The sequence below is a fragment of the Tachypleus tridentatus genome, chromosome 2 (assembly GCF_004210375.1).
Source record: "Tachypleus tridentatus isolate NWPU-2018 chromosome 2, ASM421037v1, whole genome shotgun sequence".
NCBI classification, from domain to species: domain Eukaryota; kingdom Metazoa; phylum Arthropoda; class Merostomata; order Xiphosura; family Limulidae; genus Tachypleus; species Tachypleus tridentatus.
In genome coordinates, this window is record NC_134826.1 from 12,377,740 (window position 1) to 12,397,463 (window position 19,724).

The window sequence follows — 19,724 nt, forward strand, 5'->3', positions numbered from 1 at the left end:
TCTCTTATTTTAGAAAGTAGGTTGGAAACGTCATCATTGGATGTTTAAATGTTTCCAAGTTTAAAGACTTACAACTTTTTGTTTGTTTTGGAATTTCGCACAAAGCAACGCGAGGGCTATCTGTGGTAGCCGTCTCTAATTTAACAGTGTAAGACTAGAGGGAAGGCAGCTAGTCATCACCACCCACCGCCAACTCTTGAGCTACTCTTTTACCAACGAATAGTGGGATTAACCGTAACATTATAACGCCCCCACGGCTGGGAGGGCGAGCATGTTTGGCGCGACTCGGGCGCGAACCCGTGACCCTCAGATTACGAAGCGCACGCCTTAACGCGCTAGGCCATGCCGGGCCATTACAACTTTAAAAACCTATAGTTTGTTTACCCGTGCAAGACAGAGCACGGATACCCTTTTGTATAACTTTGTGCTAACAACAGCAAACAAAATTAAAAACATGACTGAAATAGATTTAAGCTTCAGCGAAATAAAGCATGGGAAAATTTTGTTGGTGAATCTGAAAAATACGTCAATTGCCTTTATGGATTATATGAATTGGTAAATTCCTTGTTGTTAATAACGAATAGGAGAAAAGCTTTTTAAATCTCTAAAATAGTGACTCATAAGTTATTCACAGTTCTTTTTTTAAACTTTACAATTCATTGAGTAATATTATAATGAATCAAGTACTTTACAGATAACGTTTTATCAAACAGCTCTGTTTCGAAATTTATTAAAGAAACTTATAAAATAATGACGTAGTGAAAATGCATCAAACTAGGAAAGTTACTGTCAGGAAAATTAGGAGAATTTTAAACCAGAACTTTCACTTTACTTCCTAAAACTCTGTAGATTAGCTTATCCTTGAAGTGGCAGCAGTTTGTGATTGCAAACTTCCACGTGAATTTAATTTTGGCGCTCAGGTAAGTTCAAGGAGCCCCCCGCTAGTATAGCGGTATGTGTACGGATTTACAACGTTAAAATCAGCGATTCGATTCACCTCGGTGGGCTTAGCAGATAGCTCGATGTGGTTTTGCTATAATAAGTTACACAAGTTGAAGGATTATTTCAAAACTTTTATTAAAAATTAAAATTTCATCATAGTTTCATTGAAGCATTATAGAGGGCATTAGTTACAATACATATACAGCGCTAACTACTGTAATATTTCTAGACAGAATACAGATACATACTATAAAAAAGGCTTAAAAAGACCGTTAACAATGCCACTATACAGTAGTTATTTATCTCAAATGAAATATTTTATATCTTGTTATTACGTTGTTCAAGTTATTAAATTTCATTTTCCTTGGTAATTAAAGAGAAACCTAATATTTACTCTACGCATTTGAATAATACTTGTAAATATTGTTCCTCGAAATGTTTAAAACTTAACTTTTTTTTTCAAAATATAAATTGTACCTAATCAAAAATCATTAATATACATAAATTAGTAAATATATTTTACAGACGTTATATATTACAAACACTAAGAAACATTTTACTGACCGTATATACAATAATAATTATTAATATAGTTTAATCCACATTTTGAAAATGCTGTATTTCTTATGCAATATCATATAAGATAAAAAATAACATTAGATAAAAAATTAGCAATTTATGCAACATAACTTACAATTAACACTGAATGTTTAAGTTACTATACACATTCACATCTACATGTACGTAAACTGATACATAGCCACACACCGAACGATGTGATTTACGATATTTCTACACCTGTGCAAACCTGTTTTTATGTAATAAATAATAACAATTCAAAGATTCAGTTTGAAAAATTGTATAAACGTATATGTCTTAATGAGACAGTGAATAAAAGGTAGAACTCGAAGACTGTTAAAGATGAAACGGTAATGTTAACGTATATATGTTATATCGTTAGTTTATGAGAAGTATAGATACTAAAGGTTTGGAAAAAGAAATAAGTTAGTTTCCATGATTTTCTAATTTCTTGTTAAATACTTTATACATTTAACTTTATTAATAGATACATTTGAAACAAGGTAGAAAAACATTACTGTAATATTTCAAATAACGAAATGAAATATTCGAGTTAGAATGTGTACTTATTCAATCAAAAAGTAATGTGCTGCCATCTAATGGGAGTAAATGACAAATCATGTAACATGTTGAATACTTTTCATTTTCTCACTCACGTTAAAAACGTACAATGTTGTCATGTGACTATCCACGCAAAGTTAAAGGATGAAGGCGGGAGTCTCGGTACAGTATCTCGAGCCGATCACGTTCTTGTAGACATTAAGTGAAAACTGGAAGGGTTTCGAGGTGTAAAGTCTTCAGCGAGTCCTTCAAATGGACAGTTCATTAACAACTGATAAAGAAAATGACGGGTTTCTCCCAGATACTTGCGATAAATCTACCGAGGTTACTTATGGCCAAGAGGAACCAGCATCTCTTTCGGGAATTCGGAATCCCAAGTGTGCTAGATGCCGCAACCACGGTAGAAATGTAGCCGTGAAGGGACATAAAAGGTTTTGTCCTCATCGAACATGTATATGTGCAAAATGCAAGCTGATAGCCGAAAGGCAAAGAGTTATGGCAATGCAGGTTGCCTTAAGAAGGGCCCAAGCTCAGGATGAAGCTATGGGCCGTACAAGTATCACAGATTCCACAGAACCTGCCACATTGTCCACTAATTCATCACCGCCAGTCAACAGTGGTTCATCATCTAACCCATCCTCCTCCGGTTTTTCTTCTGCTTTCACAACCACGAACGGTGAGTCACGAAGTTTTCTGCTATGAAATTGAAGATTTTAAGAATTATTTTCAATTTTAATTTTCGCCAACATAACATTAATACACAATTATAACTCTTGCTTCTTGATGACTTGTCTAAACTTGTAGTTTTTACTGATATTTAACCATTAGCATTCTTTGAGATATTGGCTTACTTTGCGAAATGTGTAACTTGCCCGATTATTTTCTCCAAACGATTTGAGAGTTATAAATTCTCACTTATAACTAACTGATCACTACATTTACCTTGGTTATTGTATACAACAACCGCGAGCAGAAAAACATATTAGGCCTACGTTTTATTTGATACTTTGTAATAAGTAGTTCTTAATATTCATAACTTACGTACTTAAATTACATACCAGTAACGGAATTAATACCATTAATAATATTCGGCCTTGACAGCAAATAATCACACTAACTTGAATAAATTATCACATTTTACCAATATTGTATTGATTAAGCCTACACATTTCTGGGTAGGGATAATTTTACTGGATGCTTGCATACGAAAACATAGATACCACTCTCTCGTGAAAGATTATAAAAGACAGAAATAAATAATTAAAATAAAATGTACGAAACCAAACCACAGCTCGTACTTACTGAAAACGCTTTAATATTCTTGTAGGATATGGTACTTTTTTTCACATTTTAATACTTTTATAATATAATACACTTCATACAAGGGTGATAAATACAAAGTAAAAATACTTAGCTGTAATGGTATTCTGTGTTCCTCGTTGATTAAGGTGAGTTTATTTTGCGTGATTAAATAATTTACTGTGCAAATATGTTTTTTAGTAACGTAGCTGGTGCTCCATAAAGGGTAATTATCATGCTGAAATCATTTCCAGAGCGAGACAACCGAATCTTCAGATTTCAAAATTGTGCACGGCTGTATCAAAAACTTCAAAAGTCATTAACTTTTAGCGGGTAACAGTCTCTCATGTGGTGACTAAATGGCTATAAGGCTTCAGATAGTAGCTGCTAGGGAAGTAATCGGGGTCGCCAATAAATATATAAAGTAAAATGGCTGTGGTCAAACTGCAGACTGTGTTGGCCACACGTCACCTCATTCAGTGATGATAATGGACAAAGGGCCAGTGAGATCAGAATGGGTGTTTATGCTTGTTTCCTGTTGTAAGAGGAGCCATTGGTTCCATCATTTTGAGCAGTACATTGCGTGGGTGTGGCCCATCTTATTTCTGAAAAGCTATAAGTAATACCTAGTCAGGGATTTTTGCAGGCCAGCATTTATCCGTGATTATATGTCATTAGGTGGTTTCAGGACAGCACCTATTAAGATCAGCCTGATCTTCAGACCTCTTGTGGAGGTTCATGAAGTCAGACGTCGCAGCTAATTTGTATTCCTCTGACCAGAGCCGGCGACATTACCAGTATCACGTATACCCACACAGAATTTTCTCGATACGTGGAATAAACGTAGTTTTAACTGTTTCTGTATATTAAGTACTATTTGTTACGTGTTTTTGATTATAAATCAAACATACGTGCCGCATTTTGTATCTAGGATGCATGAAAACACAGTGTTACTTATGAGTAATATAATGCATCAAAAGTACAGAAAGTGTGGTATTCTGGAGTACACTTCGTGTTTACTTCAGATGTTAACTTATAACGTGGACAGTATATATATCTTTATATGTTAAAATAAGGGTCATATGTAATCTTATAATTCACCCCTTATGAATGTGTTCACTTATTTTACGTGAGACAGATGTTGAAACTAACTTATCTTTAAATCTGATAACGGCGAACTATAAAGTCGTCGACACGGTTAAAGAAGACTGCTGAACAGATACACATATTTCTGTGTCTCGTAAACACCCGGGACATACACTGTTAACATCTGACAGATGTTCTTAAATATTTTTTTTAAATATAAGTCATAGACTGTATGTTCAGATGAACGTTTAATATACTTATTTGTTGTTCATTCTCTTAATTAGAAATTTGAAATTTATCAAAGAGAAATATATAAACATTAAAAATAGTTTCTTTGATAATTTATTTTAGAATCTCTATTTTCTTGCTTGTTTTGTCTTGATAGAATAAAATAAATAATATTATAAAGATTGCAATTTTAAACCTGATAAAATTTACTAAGGTTCCTGTTAAAGTCAAAGGAATAGAGGTGTATTTTAGCAATAACAATTAATTTAATACACGAAGTTTAAACAACGTACTGATAAGATGTATTACGACATAAACTTTCATAGGTTTGGCCACATCAGAAGTTGAGTTATAGTTTCAAAAACGCTCCATTGCGAAAATTCAAACCGTAATCAGATACTAACCTTCACACGTAAGTGACGCTACGCATTCTGTTTCATATTCATAAATACGTTGCAGACCATGTCTCGGAATCGTTTTGAAAATGATCAATGATCTTTAACATGGAATGCTAGGAACTGTTCATACGCGTTTTCTGTCCTGATTTCACGAACATATCACACACAGAAGAACCAAGATGATTACTGTGGGCTGCAACTTGCTTTCCTCTTCAACAAACTGAAGATACATTACAGTAATAAATCTTCCACATTGAAAACCACCAGCTTCTGTAAAACTTAGTAATTAAACAAAAACAAATATAGAGAATTAGGCAGCAAATAAAACAGTGAGAAATACGTCTCGCTTAAAAACGATAGTGAAACTGAAATATTGAAACGATGCAACCTAACTTCTAAACATTGTATCAATCTTTGCTAACTGAGTAGCACACGGAAACTGGTAAGTTGTGAGAGTGTCACGTGGTTTATGCACTAATGCTGTTGGTCCGTCTTACGGCGTGTTTGTAAGAATTTTCAGTTGACTTTTCTGCTGCTTTGAAAACGTTGAATCAAATGTGTTTGTAATAAGTGGTCAGACATATGTCCTAACTTAGCGTAATCTTAACCAGCACATAAATAAGTATATTTATTTGTTTGTTAACATTTACGGAATATATACACATTTTTTTTTTTTTTTGTCCTTTACTGAATACACAAATATTATAAATACACTTTTTGTTTCTTGACCTTTATGGAATAAACAAATATTACGAATATGTTTTTTGGCCCTTCCAAAATGTACAAATGTTTTAAGTATATTTCTTGGCCTTTATTACATACGTCAGTTTCGCCCCCAAGTGGCACAGCGGTATATCTGTAGACTTACAACGCTAGAAACCAGGTTTCGATACCCGTGGTGGACAGACCCAGGCAGCCTATTGTGTAGCTTTGTGCTTCACTTCAAACAAACAATACACCAATTACACAGTTGACACGCATTTAGCATAATTTAATGACGAAGACATTATTGTCAACCCAATAAATAAGGTTGAAGAAAATACGAATTAATAGGTATTTAACAAAAAACTCAGTGCTTTGTGATAACGGTTAACAATAACTTACTGTCGACTCTAGAGATAACAATTTCGTCTTTCCCTCTCAATCTATGATTGTGTAGATCACCGATCGTCCTTAAGTGTTGATAATCTAAGTCAAGTGTAATATCTTTATCGGTGTTTAGGTTAATGATTTCTTCTCCCCTCCTGCTAAGTTGTTTAAGTTCGCAATATTTCATCTGATACTGTAAAACGTTAATTTTGTCAATGCATTAGTTGTCCGAAGTAACAATTGTCTTAGCTGATCGAGCAGTAACCCTACAGTGTACTCGATATCAGTAAACGTTAAATTATGTGGTTTTCCTGGTCTTTAATAATCAGGTGAGGATTACACAAAGCACTAAGCATCATCTGATAGCTTGTTATGCAAGTTCCTTTCAAATTTCAAACTCGAACTAATGATAGTCTTAGTTTTGATGAGAGAGTAGCAGCCATACACTGTCATGCACATAAGGTACATTATTACTTGTTGCACAGGGAGCAAATGGGTTAATAACCATTTTGGACAGAAGTTTTTCAAGTACCTGTCTGTCCTACCTTTGATGATGTAATGACTGTCTTAGCTATGAATATAAAACCAATTTATACTGATAAGAGGCTGTCATTGGACGGTACAAGTAGTATCTTCCAGTTCCAGTGATCCCTCACTTGGTTTGTCAGAGACTGACAAATTAGATCTCGCAGCTTCCTCCCGCGGGTCCAGATGATCTGAGGCGGTGTCCTCATCATCTCCTGATTCACCTGTTTCTTCTTCAGTCTCCTAGTGAAACGTGCGTGCCAAGGGCTGGTGTGTGATACATGATGCAGCTTACTGACATGTTCCACATGCTCTTATGCATCTTGTATCCGATGTGGCATATCTGTAAGAGAACCACCTTGTCAGAGAATCAAGTATGGACAAATAGAGGCAGCTTTAAGTTACTTTCTCGCATCTTGTGTTTACTGTTGTTTATATGTTAGAGAACCACCTTGTTAGAGAATCAAATATGGACAAATAGAGACAGCTTTAAGTTACTTTCACACATCTTGAATCCATTGTTGTTTATATGTTAGAGAACCACCTTGTTAGAGAATAAAGTATGGACAAATAGAGGCAGCTTTAAGTTACTTTCACGCATCTTGTATCCATTGTTGTTTATATGTTAGAGAACCACCTTGTTAGAGAATCAAGTATGGACAAATAGAGGCAGCTTTAAGTTACTTTCTCGCATCTTGTGTTTACTGTTGTTTATATGTCAGAGAACCACCTTGTTAGAGAATCAAATATGGACAAATAGAGACAGCTTTAAGTTACTTTCACACATCTTGAATCCATTGTTGTTTATATGTTAGAGAACCACCTTGTTAGAGAATAAAGTATGGACAAATAGAGGCAGCTTTAAGTTACTTTCTCGCATCTTGTGTTTACTGTTGTTTATATGTTAGAGAACCACCTTGTTAGAGAATCAAGTATGGACAAATAGAGGCAGCTTTAAGTTACTTTCTCGCATCTTGTGTTTACTGTTGTTTATATGTCAGAGAACCACCTTGTTAGAGAATAAAGTATGGACAAATAGAGACAGCTTTAAGTTACTTTCTCGCATCTTGTGTCCACTGTTGTTTATATGTTAGTGAACCACCTTGTTAGAGAATCAAGTATGGACAAATAGAGGCAGCTTTAAGTTACTTTCACGCATCTTGTATCCATTGTTTATGTGTCAGAGAACCACCTTGTTAGAGAATCAAATATGGACAAATAGAGACAGCTTTAAGTTACTTTCACACATCTTGAATCCATTGTTGTTTATATGTTAGTGAACCACCTTGTTAGAGAATAAAGTATGGACAAATAGAGGCAGCTTTAAGTTACTTTCACGCATCTTGTATCCATTGTTGTTTATATGTTAGAGAACCACCTTGTTAGAGAATCAAATATGGACAAATAGAGACAGCTTTAAGTTACTTTCACGCATCTTGTATCCATTGTTGTTTATATGTTAGAGAACCACTTTGTTAGAGAAACAAATATGAACAAATAGAGGGAGCTATAAGTTACTTTCACGCATCTTGTATCCATTGTTGTTTATATGTTAGTGAACCACCTTGTTAGAGAATCAAATATGGACAAATAGAGGCAGCTTTAAGTTACTTTCACGCATCTTGTATCCATTGTTGTTTATGTGTCAGAGAACCACCTTGTTAGTGAATTAGGTATGGACAAATAGAGGGAGCTATAAGTTACTTTCACGCATCTTGTATCCATTGTTGTTTATATGTCAGAGAACCACCTTGTTAGAGAATCAAATATGGACAAATAGAGACAGCTTTAAGTTACTTTCTCGCATCTTGTGTCCACTGTTGTTTATATGTTAGTGAACCACCTTGTTAGAGAATCAAATATGGACAAATAGAGACAGCTTTAAGTTACTTTCACACATCTTGAATCCATTGTTGTTTATATGTTAGAGAACCACCTTGTTAGAGAATAAAGTATGGACAAATAGAGGCAGCTTTAAGTTACTTTCACGCATCTTGTATCCATTGTTGTTTATATGTTAGAGAACCACCTTGTTAGAGAATCAAGTATGGACAAATAGAGGCAGCATAAAGTTACTTTCTCGCATCTTGTGTTTACTGTTGTTTATATGTCAGAGAACCACCTTGTTAGAGAATCAAATATGGACAAATAGAGACAGCTTTAAGTTACTTTCACACATCTTGAATCCATTGTTGTTTATATGTTAGAGAACCACCTTGTTAGAGAATCAAATATGGACAAATAGAGACACCTTTAAGTTACTTTCACGCATCTTGTATCCATTGTTTATGTGTTAGAGAACCACCTTGTTAGAGAATAAAGTATGGACAAATAGAGGCAGCTTTAAGTTACTTTCACGCATCTTGTATCCATTGTTTATGTGTTAGAGAACCACCTTGTTAGTGAATTAAGTATGGACAAATAGAGGGAGCTATAAGTTACTTTCACGCATCTTGTATCCATTGTTGTTTATATGTTACAGAACCACCTTGTTAGAGAATCAAGTATGGACAAATAGAGGTAGCTTTAAGTTACTTTCACGCATCTTGTATCCACTGTTGTTTATATGTTAGTGAACCACCTTGTTAGAGAATCAAGTATGGACAAATAGAGACAGCTTTAAGTTACTTTCACGCATCTTTTATCCACTGTTGTTTATATGTTAGAGAACCATCCTGTTAGAGAATCAAGTATGGACAAATAGAGGCAGCTATAAGTTATCATGTATCAAGTAAGATGTATTATTTACTGGAGGACGATATACATAAATGTTGAGTGAAGAAGTAGCAGTGAATATGTTGACAGTAGTTAGTGATGTATCATTTACTGGAGGACGATATACAGAAACGTTGAGTTAAGAAGTAGCTGTGAATATGTTGACAGTAGTTAGTGATGTATCATTTGCTGGAGGACGATATACAGAAATGTTGAGTTAAGAAGTAGCAGTGAATATGTTGACAGTAGTTAGTGATGTATCATTTACTGGAGGACGATATACAGAAATGTTGAGTGAAGAAGTAGCAGTAAATATGTTGACAGTAGTTAGTGATGTATCATTTACTGGAGGTCGATATACAGAAATGTTGAACTAAGAAGTAGCAGTGAATATGTTGACAGTAGTTAGTGATGTATCATTTACTGGAGGACGATATAGAGAAATGTTGAGTTAAGAAGTAGCAGTGAATATGTTGACAGTAGTTAGTGATGTATCATTTACTGGAGGACGATATACAGAAATGTTGAGTGAAGAAGTAGCAGTAAATATGTTGACAGTAGTTAGTGATGTATCATTTGCTGGAGGATGATATACAGAAATGTTGAGTGAAGAAGTAGCAGTGAATATGTTGACAGTAGTTAGTGATGTATCATTTACTGGAGGACGATATAGAGAAATGTTGAGTTAAGAAGTAGTAGTGAATATGTTGACAGTAGTTAGTTATGTATCATTTACTGGAGGACGATATACAGAAATGTTGAGTGAAGAAGTAGCAGTGAATATGTTGACAGTAGTTAGTGATGTATCATTTACTGGAGGACGATATACAGAAATGTTGAGTTAAGAAGTAGCAGTGAATATGTTGACAGTAGTTAGTGATGTATCATTTACTGGAGGACGATATACAGAAATGTTGAGTTAAGAAGTAGCTGTGAATATGTTGACAGTAGTTAGTGATGTATCACTTACTGGATGATATACAGAAATGTTGAGTTAAGAAGTAGTAGTGAATATGTTGACAGTAGTTAGTGATATATCATTTACTGGAGGACGATATACAGAAATATTGAGTTAAGAAGTAGCTGTGAATATGTTGACAGTAGTTAGTGATGTATCATTTGCTGGAGGATGATATACAGAAATGTTGAGTTAAGAAGTAGCAGTGAATATGTTGACAGTAGTTAGTGATGTATCATTTACTGGAGGACGATATAGAGAAATGTTGAGTTAAGAAGTAGCTGTGAATATGTTGACAGTAGTTAGTGATGTATCATTTACTGGAGGACGATATACAGAAATGTTGAGTTAAGAAGTAGCAGTGAATATGTTGACAGTAGTTAGTGATGTATCATTTACTGGAGGACGATATACAGAAATATTGAGTTAAGAAGTAGCTGTGAATATGTTGACAGTAGTTAGTGATGTATCATTTGCTGGAGGATGATATACAGAAATGTTGAGTTAAGAAGTAGCAGTGAATATGTTGACAGTAGTTAGTGATGTATCATTTACTGGAGGACGATATAGAGAAATGTTGAGTTAAGAAGTAGCTGTGAATATGTTGACAGTAGTTAGTGATGTATCATTTACTGGAGGACGATATAGAGAAATGTTGAGTTAAGAAGTAGCAGTGAATATGTTGACAGTAGTTAGTGATGTATCATTTACTGGAGGACGATATACAGAAATGTTGAGTTAAGAAGTAGTTGTGAATATGTTGACAGTAGTTAGTGATGTATCATTTACTGGAGGACGATATACAGAAATGTTGAGTTAAGAAGTAGTAGTGAATATGTTTACAGTAGTTAGTGATGTATCATTTACTGGAGGACGATATACAGAAATGTTGAGTTAAGAAGTAGTAGTGAATATTTTGACAGTAGTTAGTGATGTATCATTTACTGGACGATATACAGAAATGTTGAGTTAAGAAGTAGCTGTGAATATGTTGACAGTAGTTAGTGATGTATCATTTACTGGAGGACGATATACAGAAACGTTGAGTTAAGAAGTAGCTGTGAATATGTTGACAGTAGTTAGTGATGTATCATTTACTGGACGATATACAGAAATGTTGAGTTCAGAAGTAGTAGTGAATATGTTGACAGTAGTTAGTGGTGTATCATTTACTTGAGGACGATATACAGAAATGTTGAGTTAAGAAGTAGCTGTGAATATGTTGACAGTAGTTAGTGATGTATCATTTACTTGAGGACGATATACAGAAATGTTGAGTTAAGAAGTAGTAGTGAATATGTTGACAGTAGTTAGTGGTGTATCATTTACTTGAGGACGATATAGAGAAATGTTGAGTTAAGAAGTAGTAGTGAATATGTTGACAGTAGTTAGTGGTGTATCATTTACTTGAGGACGATATAGAGAAATGTTGAGTTAAGAAGTAGCAGTGAATATGTTGACAGTAGTTAGTGATGTATCATTTACTGGAGGACGATATACAGAAATGTTGAGTTAAGAAGTAGTAGTGAATATTTTGACAGTAGTTAGTGATGTATCATTTACTGGACGATATACAGAAATGTTGAGTTCAGAAGTAGTAGTGAATATTTTGACAGTAGTTAGTGATGTATCATTTACTGGAAGACGATATACAGAAATGTTGAGTTAAGAAGTAGTAGTGAATATGTTTACAGTAGTTAGTGATGTATCATTTACTGGAGGACGATATACAGAAATGTTGAGTTAAGAAGTAGCTGTGAATATGTTGACAGTAGTTAGTGATGTATCATTTACTGGAGGACGATATACAGAAATGTTGAGTTAAGAAGTAGCTGTGAATATGTTGACAGTAGTTAGTGATGTATCATTTGCTGGAGGATGATATACAGAAATGTTGAGTTAAGAAGTAGCAGTGAATATGTTGACAGTAGTTAGTGATGTATCATTTACTGGAGGACGATATAGAGAAATGTTGAGTTAAGAAGTAGCTGTGAATATGTTGACAGTAGTTAGTGATGTATCATTTACTGGAGGACGATATACAGAAATGTTGAGTGAAGAAGTAGCAGTGAATATGTTGACAGTAGTTAGTGATGTATCATTTACTGGAGGACGATATACAGAAATATTGAGTTAAGACGTAGCAGTGAATATGTCACAGAAATTGATGTGAACATATAAACACTAAACACTACGTACTTTAGTAAACACTAACACTAACTATCGACTTTAGTCAACACTAAACACTAACTAACTACTTTAGTAAACACTAAACACTAACTAACGACTTTAGTCAACACTAACTAACTACTTTTGTGAACACAAAACACTCACTACTTTAGTAAACACTAAACCCTAACTAGCTACTTTAGTAAACACTAACTAACGACTTTAGTGAACACAAAACACTCACTACGTTAGTAAACACTAAACACTAACTAACTACTTTAGTAAACACTAAACACTAACTAACGACTTTAGTCAACACTAAATACTAACTACTTTAGTAAACACTAAACACTAACTAACGACTTTAGTCAACACTAAACACTGACTACTTTAATTAACACTAAACACTAACTGTCTACTTTAGTAAACACAAAACACTCACTATTTTAGTAAACACAAAACACTCATTATTTTAGTAAACACAAAACACTAACGACTTTGGTAAACACTAAACTTCAGCAAAATCTCTAAACAATAACTACTTTAGTAAACACTGAACAGCGGACTAAATGACTACTTTAGGACAAACATTAGACCCGTATCAATCAAGAGAAGAAATCTGAGTAGTTAGTACTTTTGTAGCAATATTTATGTCTGTCTGAAAGTGTGAGCTAGGCTTCATTCTAACTGTTCTAGACACTATTTACGTCTGTCTAAAAGTGTAAGCTAGATTCCCCTCTAACACCTCTAGACGCTATTACGTCTGCCTTAACTCACAAATATCTTTTATAGACATAAACCTAAGTTATTAGCTAGTCCTCTTTAGTTGGTTTCTGACCTCAGATTGTGAATGGGCAATTTCTTTGATAGGAATGCTAAAACAGATTTAAATGTACCATTACGTCACATTTCCAAGTTCATGATGAAGTACATTCGACTTGTGGGGGACCTAAACTTTCCATGGTCGTTCAAGTAAGTTAACAACGTTTTCTTAGTATAGTTTTGTTCACAGCAGGGACAAGTAGGTCTCTAACTTACATTTAATGACTTTTGAAAATATGATAATTAGATATTAATGAGAAATTCAGGCGACAGTTAAGTTTAAAACAAATCTCAACTGCATTTTCCTTCCCGAAGGACAGCGATAAGTTCAAGGATTTACAACGCGAATATTCGGGTTTCAGACCCTACGATGGACACAGCAGATATTGTAGTATGGTTTATCGAGTAAACAAATATTTTTGTACATATATTCTACAAAGTAGATTTACTAAATTATTTCTAATGATCCAAGTATATTTAACCATGTATGCTGTAATTAACAGCAGAATATTTCAGAAAGTAAATAATCCACTTTGCTAAATAATTACAAAGTATTCTGTCAGTGGCATGCATGGAAATCCATTTTCACATAAGAATAATCCGATGTCACTAAACTCTTCACAAAGTTTTATAGACAGTGTGAATGAAACTGTATTTCAACCACTTTTTCTTTGAGAACATGTGGTATAAAACTTGCAGAACTAAAACGCAAGCCAGTATATGTGTTTTGACATTGAAAGTGAACACTGTTCGAAATACTATCAATACTTATGTTTTAGATTCCTCTGTTTATTATTCAAGTGCACAAACAGTTGAACAACTTTCGTTAGAGCTGACAAACGTGTCGTGCAGTGGTATTACAGTGGTTCAAACGATTTTCTCACAATTGTTGTTCATACTAACGAAAAATACATTGGATAAAGAGGATGATGGCCTATAACTTATAGCGAAACAATCAATTTGATCTTTAGATCAGGGTTCAGAATGAAATGAAAGTTTTTGGTAGTAAAGTTTAATGAATTCAGTGTTTTCAGTGAAACAATTATCTAATACCCCTGGCTTAGCCAGGTGGTTCAGGCACTCGACTCGTAATCCGAGGGTCGCGGGTTCGAATCCCCGGTATACCAAACATGCTCGCCGTGTCAATCGAATTATTTGTTGGTAAAAGAGTAGCCTGAGAGTTGGCGGTTGGCGGTGATGACTAGCTACCTTACCTCTAGTCTTACAATGTTAAATTAGAGAAGGCTAGCGCAGATAGCCCTCGTGTAGCTTTGTACGAAATCAAAAACAAAAAAACACTCACCTAACTGTATAGTTTATCCTGTGTGAAGAGGTTGATTATTAAAGTCAACTCAATGAACATCTTTATTAAACTTTAACTGTTCTGTATGACAAGAAAATTCTAACCTGTTTTTGAACGTTTGTTCATTACTATTTAATTTGTAATGTTCTTTGGTCAGTAAACATATGGAGTCTTGTACGTTATTATTTAATTTGTAATGTTTTTTTGGTCAGTAAGCATATGCAGTCTTGTACCTTATTTAATTTGCAATGTTTCTTTGGTCAGTAAACATATGCAGCCTTGTATCTAATTTGCAATGGAGTCTTGTACGTTATATTTTGATTTGTAATGTTTTTTTGGTCAGTAAAATATGCAGCCTTGTACCTAATTATTTAATTTGCAATGTTTCTTTGGTCAGTAAGCATATGCAGTCTTGTACCTAATTATTTAATTTGTAATGTTTCTTTGGTCAGTAAACATATGCAGTCTTGTACGTTATTATTTAATTTGTAATATTTCTTTGGTCAGTAAGCATATGCAGTCTTGGACATTATTATTTAATTTGTAACGTTTCTTTGGTCAGTAAACATATGCAGTCTTGTACGTTATTATTTAATTTGCAATGTTTCTTTGGTCAGTAAACATATACAGTCTTGTACGTTATTATTTAATTTGTAACGTTTTTTTGGTCAGTAAGCATATCAGTCTTGTATTGATTGTTAAAAGTATTTTATAGCACGAAACCATCATTGGTTTGTTTTTCAATTTCGCCCAAAGCTATAAGAAGGCTATGTGCTCTAGCCGTCCCTAATTTAGCAGTGTAAGACTATAGGAAAATAGATAGTCATCACCACCCACCGCCAACTCTTAGGCTACTCTTTTATCAATGAATAGTGGGATTGACCCATACATTATAACGCCCCATGGCTGAAATGGCGAGTATGTTTGGTGTGACAGGAATTTGAACCCGCGCCCCCTCAAGTTACGAGTCAAGCGCCCCTAACCAGTTGGCCTCACCGAGCCGATGAAAGCATTGTTATAAAAATTATTAACTGATTTTATTTTTATTATAAATTTACTTTTTTTCTGGATATGCTACAAACAGAATTATCTAGCGGTTTCTCACTTCGCTTACGGCTCATTTAAGACTTTTCTTTTTAGAACACAGTTGAATATCACTGTTTTTAGATACTAACGTGAATATATAGTTAGTTACCTTGATTGTAGCGTAAAAACTTGAGACGTGAACAATCCTACACAAAAGGCGAACTCCAGAATAACCCTAATAGCCTAAACACTAGAAATAAGACTCATCATCCATTTCCTGATTCATTAATACTTCATTTCTTCATTGTATAAGCTTCTTCTCGAATTTACTGCATTTGTTCACATATTCGTTCTTATTTATCATTTTCCTTTTTAAGAATTTACTTTTGCTAGTCATATTCTATGGCAGTGCCATCTATTGTTTTAAGAAATTATTACAAAGAATATTTAAATGATATGAGAGAAACTTTGTAACACAGTAAATCATATAACTGATATAATATGGTTTGAGATATTCTGGATTCTTCAAAAGCTGATTTAAATATGATGGTAAAAAAGAGTACTGACGATAGTTAAAATAATCGATATGTAGTAATTATGAAAACAAGACAACTCATTTTTGATTAATATTCTTTAGAGTTAATAAATTTTACGTATGACTTCATTTACTGCTAATATTATTGTGAAATAGTAAAACTTTTAAGATGTTTCGTAAATAACCAAAAATGCTCAGAAACGTTAGAATTTGTACTATGCAATCAGCACGATTGTTAGTAGTATGAATGGACTGTAATGCTTTCGAACTTCTGATCATTTTTACCTCTTTCCTATGATGTTCTCATTGCCATGTGAATAACTCTGATTTTTTGTTTTATAAGTTTATTTACATCTCTCTTATAAACAGTTTACACAAGGACTTTATGCTGATCTATGTATCACATAGGTCGGAGTGTGCTTAATGTCAAAATAGTGGCAAGTGATAACAATGAACCGCTCAGTTGGTATCTGTAAGCTAGATAAGGATATGCTAGATATGCAAAATTTAATACAACTTTAATTTGCCCTTGAAGATTTTCATATTTTGATGATCTGGTTATGTGCAGCCATATTGCAGAAGTAGCAATTTTGATGTACAATAATGACTAATGCTAATGGCTCTTTAGGCTGAGACAAGTCTTATAGAAACTAGTGAAAAAAGCGAGTTCCCAATTGGGACCTCAGAAAATAGAAAGTGATAATTTTCGTAAAAGTCGTTGACAGTTAACCAAACAGTTATATCAGTAGACAGTTAAAACCGTGATATATTTACAGAGAAAACGGTGGATTGTTGTTAAGAACGACGTTTATCGGGAAACTTAAAATATTCGTTAAGAAAGACAACATAATAAACTTAAAAACTAACCCTGCATGCCACGAAAATTATTATTGATTTGGAAAACCCAACAATGTGTATCATGAAAAATTACTCTTAATTTATAAAATCGAACAGTGTGTATCATGAAAGTGCCCGACATGGCCAAGCGTGTTAAGGCGCGCGACTCGTAATCTGAAGGTCGCGGGTTCGCATCCCCGTCGCGCCAAACATGCTCGCCCTTTCAGCCGTGGGGGCGTTATAATGTTTCGGTCAATCCTACTATTCGTTGGTAAAAGAGTAGCCCAAGAGTTGGCGGTGGGTGGTGATGACTAGCTGCCTTCCCTCTAGTCTTACACTCCTAAATTAGGGACGGCTAGCACAGATAGCCCTCGAGTAGCTTTGTGCGAAATTCTAAAACAAAAAAACAAACAAACAAGTATCATGAAAGATGGTTATTGATATGTGAAACTCGACACAGTGTATCATGAAAGATATTGTTTACTTTATATCTCTATGTTATGTATGCTATATTTCTATATGTTATTGATGCTATATTTCTATATGCTATTAATGTAATATTTTATGTTATATATGTTATATTTCTATGCCTTTTATGTTATATTTCTATGTGCCATTTATGTTATATTTCTATATGTTATTTATGTTATATTGCTATATGCTATTTATGCTATATTCTATGTTATTTATGTTATATTGCTATATGTTATTTATATATTTAATGAACGTTTTCTATATAAAAGAAGAATGCATAAATTCGCAATTTATAAAAGTTACTTCGGAAATTTCAAAGATTATTCTTGTTAGGATTTGTACAGTTTACTAAAAATTCAAAGCATGAATTTAAGTGTTTTGAAGTTCGCCTAAATTCTCAAAATAGGTGGTATCAAGTAAACCACTTTTTGCTTTGTGTGTATAACTATTATTACATATAAACATGACGTATAGTATTATGTTCCTTCTGATCATCCAGCCATCTTCTCTCAAGTTGATCGTCACCACCTAAGAGATTCCTTACAAACATTAAAGTCCATGTTCCACCTTCTTGGAGAGGGAGCCAGCTCCATCTTTCTCTATGCCATCCTGAGAGAGTCTAAATTCAATGTGAACACAGCCTACAACAAAATTGTTGAAGGTAAGATATGAGACCATCAAGTTCACTTAATGTTTTCGTGGTTTATGAAGCCATCAGTAATACTTAATTGTCATACTTAGTTATACCAGTTCGTTTGGTACACTTAACTTTCAGAGTAAGATATTTTCTTAGGTCATTAGTTAATACTTATCTTTGAAAGTAAAACATTGCAAACTTTGAACCTAGTGCTAGTACCTTCACTAAAAAACGTTTAACTTAGTGCTACTATTGCTATTAAACAAAATTAAAGTTTGGGCGAGTATCTTCACTAAACAACTTTTAACTTATTGCTAGTATCTTTACTAAACAACTTTTAATTAACCTGATGTAACATAGTTACTATACAACTTTGAATCTAGAGCTAGAATCGTTATTTTAAACAACTTTTAATTTAGAATGAGATTTTTCATTTTCAGTAACTTTGAAACAAGGTCTAGGATTGTTATTTTAAAAGAACTTTTAATATACAGAGAGATTTATTATTTTCAATAACATTAAATCTAGACCTAGCATTGAAATTTCAAACAACTTTTAATCTACAGAGAGAGATTCTTTATGTTTCATAGCTTTGATTATACAGCTAGTATAGTTTTTTTAAACAACTTTTAATATTGGGTGAGATTTGCTATTTTCAATAACTTTAAACTAGAGTTGGTATTGTTATTTTAAAACAGCTTTTAATATAGAGTGGGATTTGCTATTTTCAATAACTGAATATAGAGCTAGTATAGTTATTTTATACAACTTTTAATTGGAGTGAGATTGGTTATTTTCAGAGGCTTTGAATCTTGACCTGGTATTGTAGTTTTTAATCTAGACCTGATATTGTAGTTTTTAATATAGACCTGATATTGTAGTTTTTAATATAGACCTGGTATTATAGTTTTTAAAGAACTTTTAATCTAGACTGGTATTTATCATTTTTAACAACTTTGAACAAAGAGGTGGTATAGTTATTTAGAAAAATTTATATAGAGTGAGATTTGTCATCTAGACCAAGAATTGTTATTTTAAAAGAACTTTTAATCTACAGTGAGAATTGTTACTTTTAATAACTTTGTTATTTTGTTTGTTATTTTTTTAATTAATTTGTTATTAATTTGTTATTTCAAACAAGTCTTAATGTAGAGTGAGATTTGTAATTTTCAAGAACTACGAATCTGGAGCTAGTATTGTTATTTTAAAGACATTTCATCTTGAGTGGCATTTGTTTTTTAATATTTAATTTAAATGACTTTTAATCTTTTGGAGATTTGTTTGTAAATAACTTTGAACATAGAAATGAAATCATCATTTTAAACAAATTTTAATCTGAAAGAGATTCTTATTTTTAAGTAACTCTAAATATAGATCTAGTATTATTATATTAAACAAATTTTAATCTGAAATAGATTGTTAGTTTTTAACTAACTCTAAATATAGATCTAGTATTGTTATTTTAAACAACTTTTAATGTAGGGTGAGATTTGTTATTTGCTATAATTTTGATGTTACAGCTGGTATTGTCATTTTAAACA

The 19,724-nt window shown here is 33.3% G+C and overlaps 1 protein-coding gene and 1 long non-coding RNA gene across 2 annotated transcripts in view; one reads left to right on the top strand and one right to left on the bottom strand.

The window, feature by feature from the left end:
- Nucleotides 1-1,060: 1,060 nt before the first annotated feature.
- LOC143238302 (uncharacterized) lies at nt 1,061-5,667 on the bottom strand. The gene is made up of 2 exons (XR_013020510.1): nt 5,100-5,667; nt 1,061-2,778 (listed from the first exon to the last, which is right to left on the bottom strand). It is a non-coding gene; the product is annotated as an uncharacterized LOC143238302 (long non-coding RNA).
- The window catches only part of LOC143238299 (uncharacterized), a 74,642-nt gene continuing 57,171 nt past the window's right edge, over nt 2,254-19,724 (top strand). The window contains exons 1-2 of the mRNA XM_076478390.1: nt 2,254-2,758; nt 18,046-18,207. Of these exons, the coding sequence (XP_076334505.1) occupies nt 2,335-2,758; nt 18,046-18,207 (586 nt within the window). The 5' untranslated portion in view covers nt 2,254-2,334. The remainder of the gene's footprint in view (nt 2,759-18,045; nt 18,208-19,724) is intronic.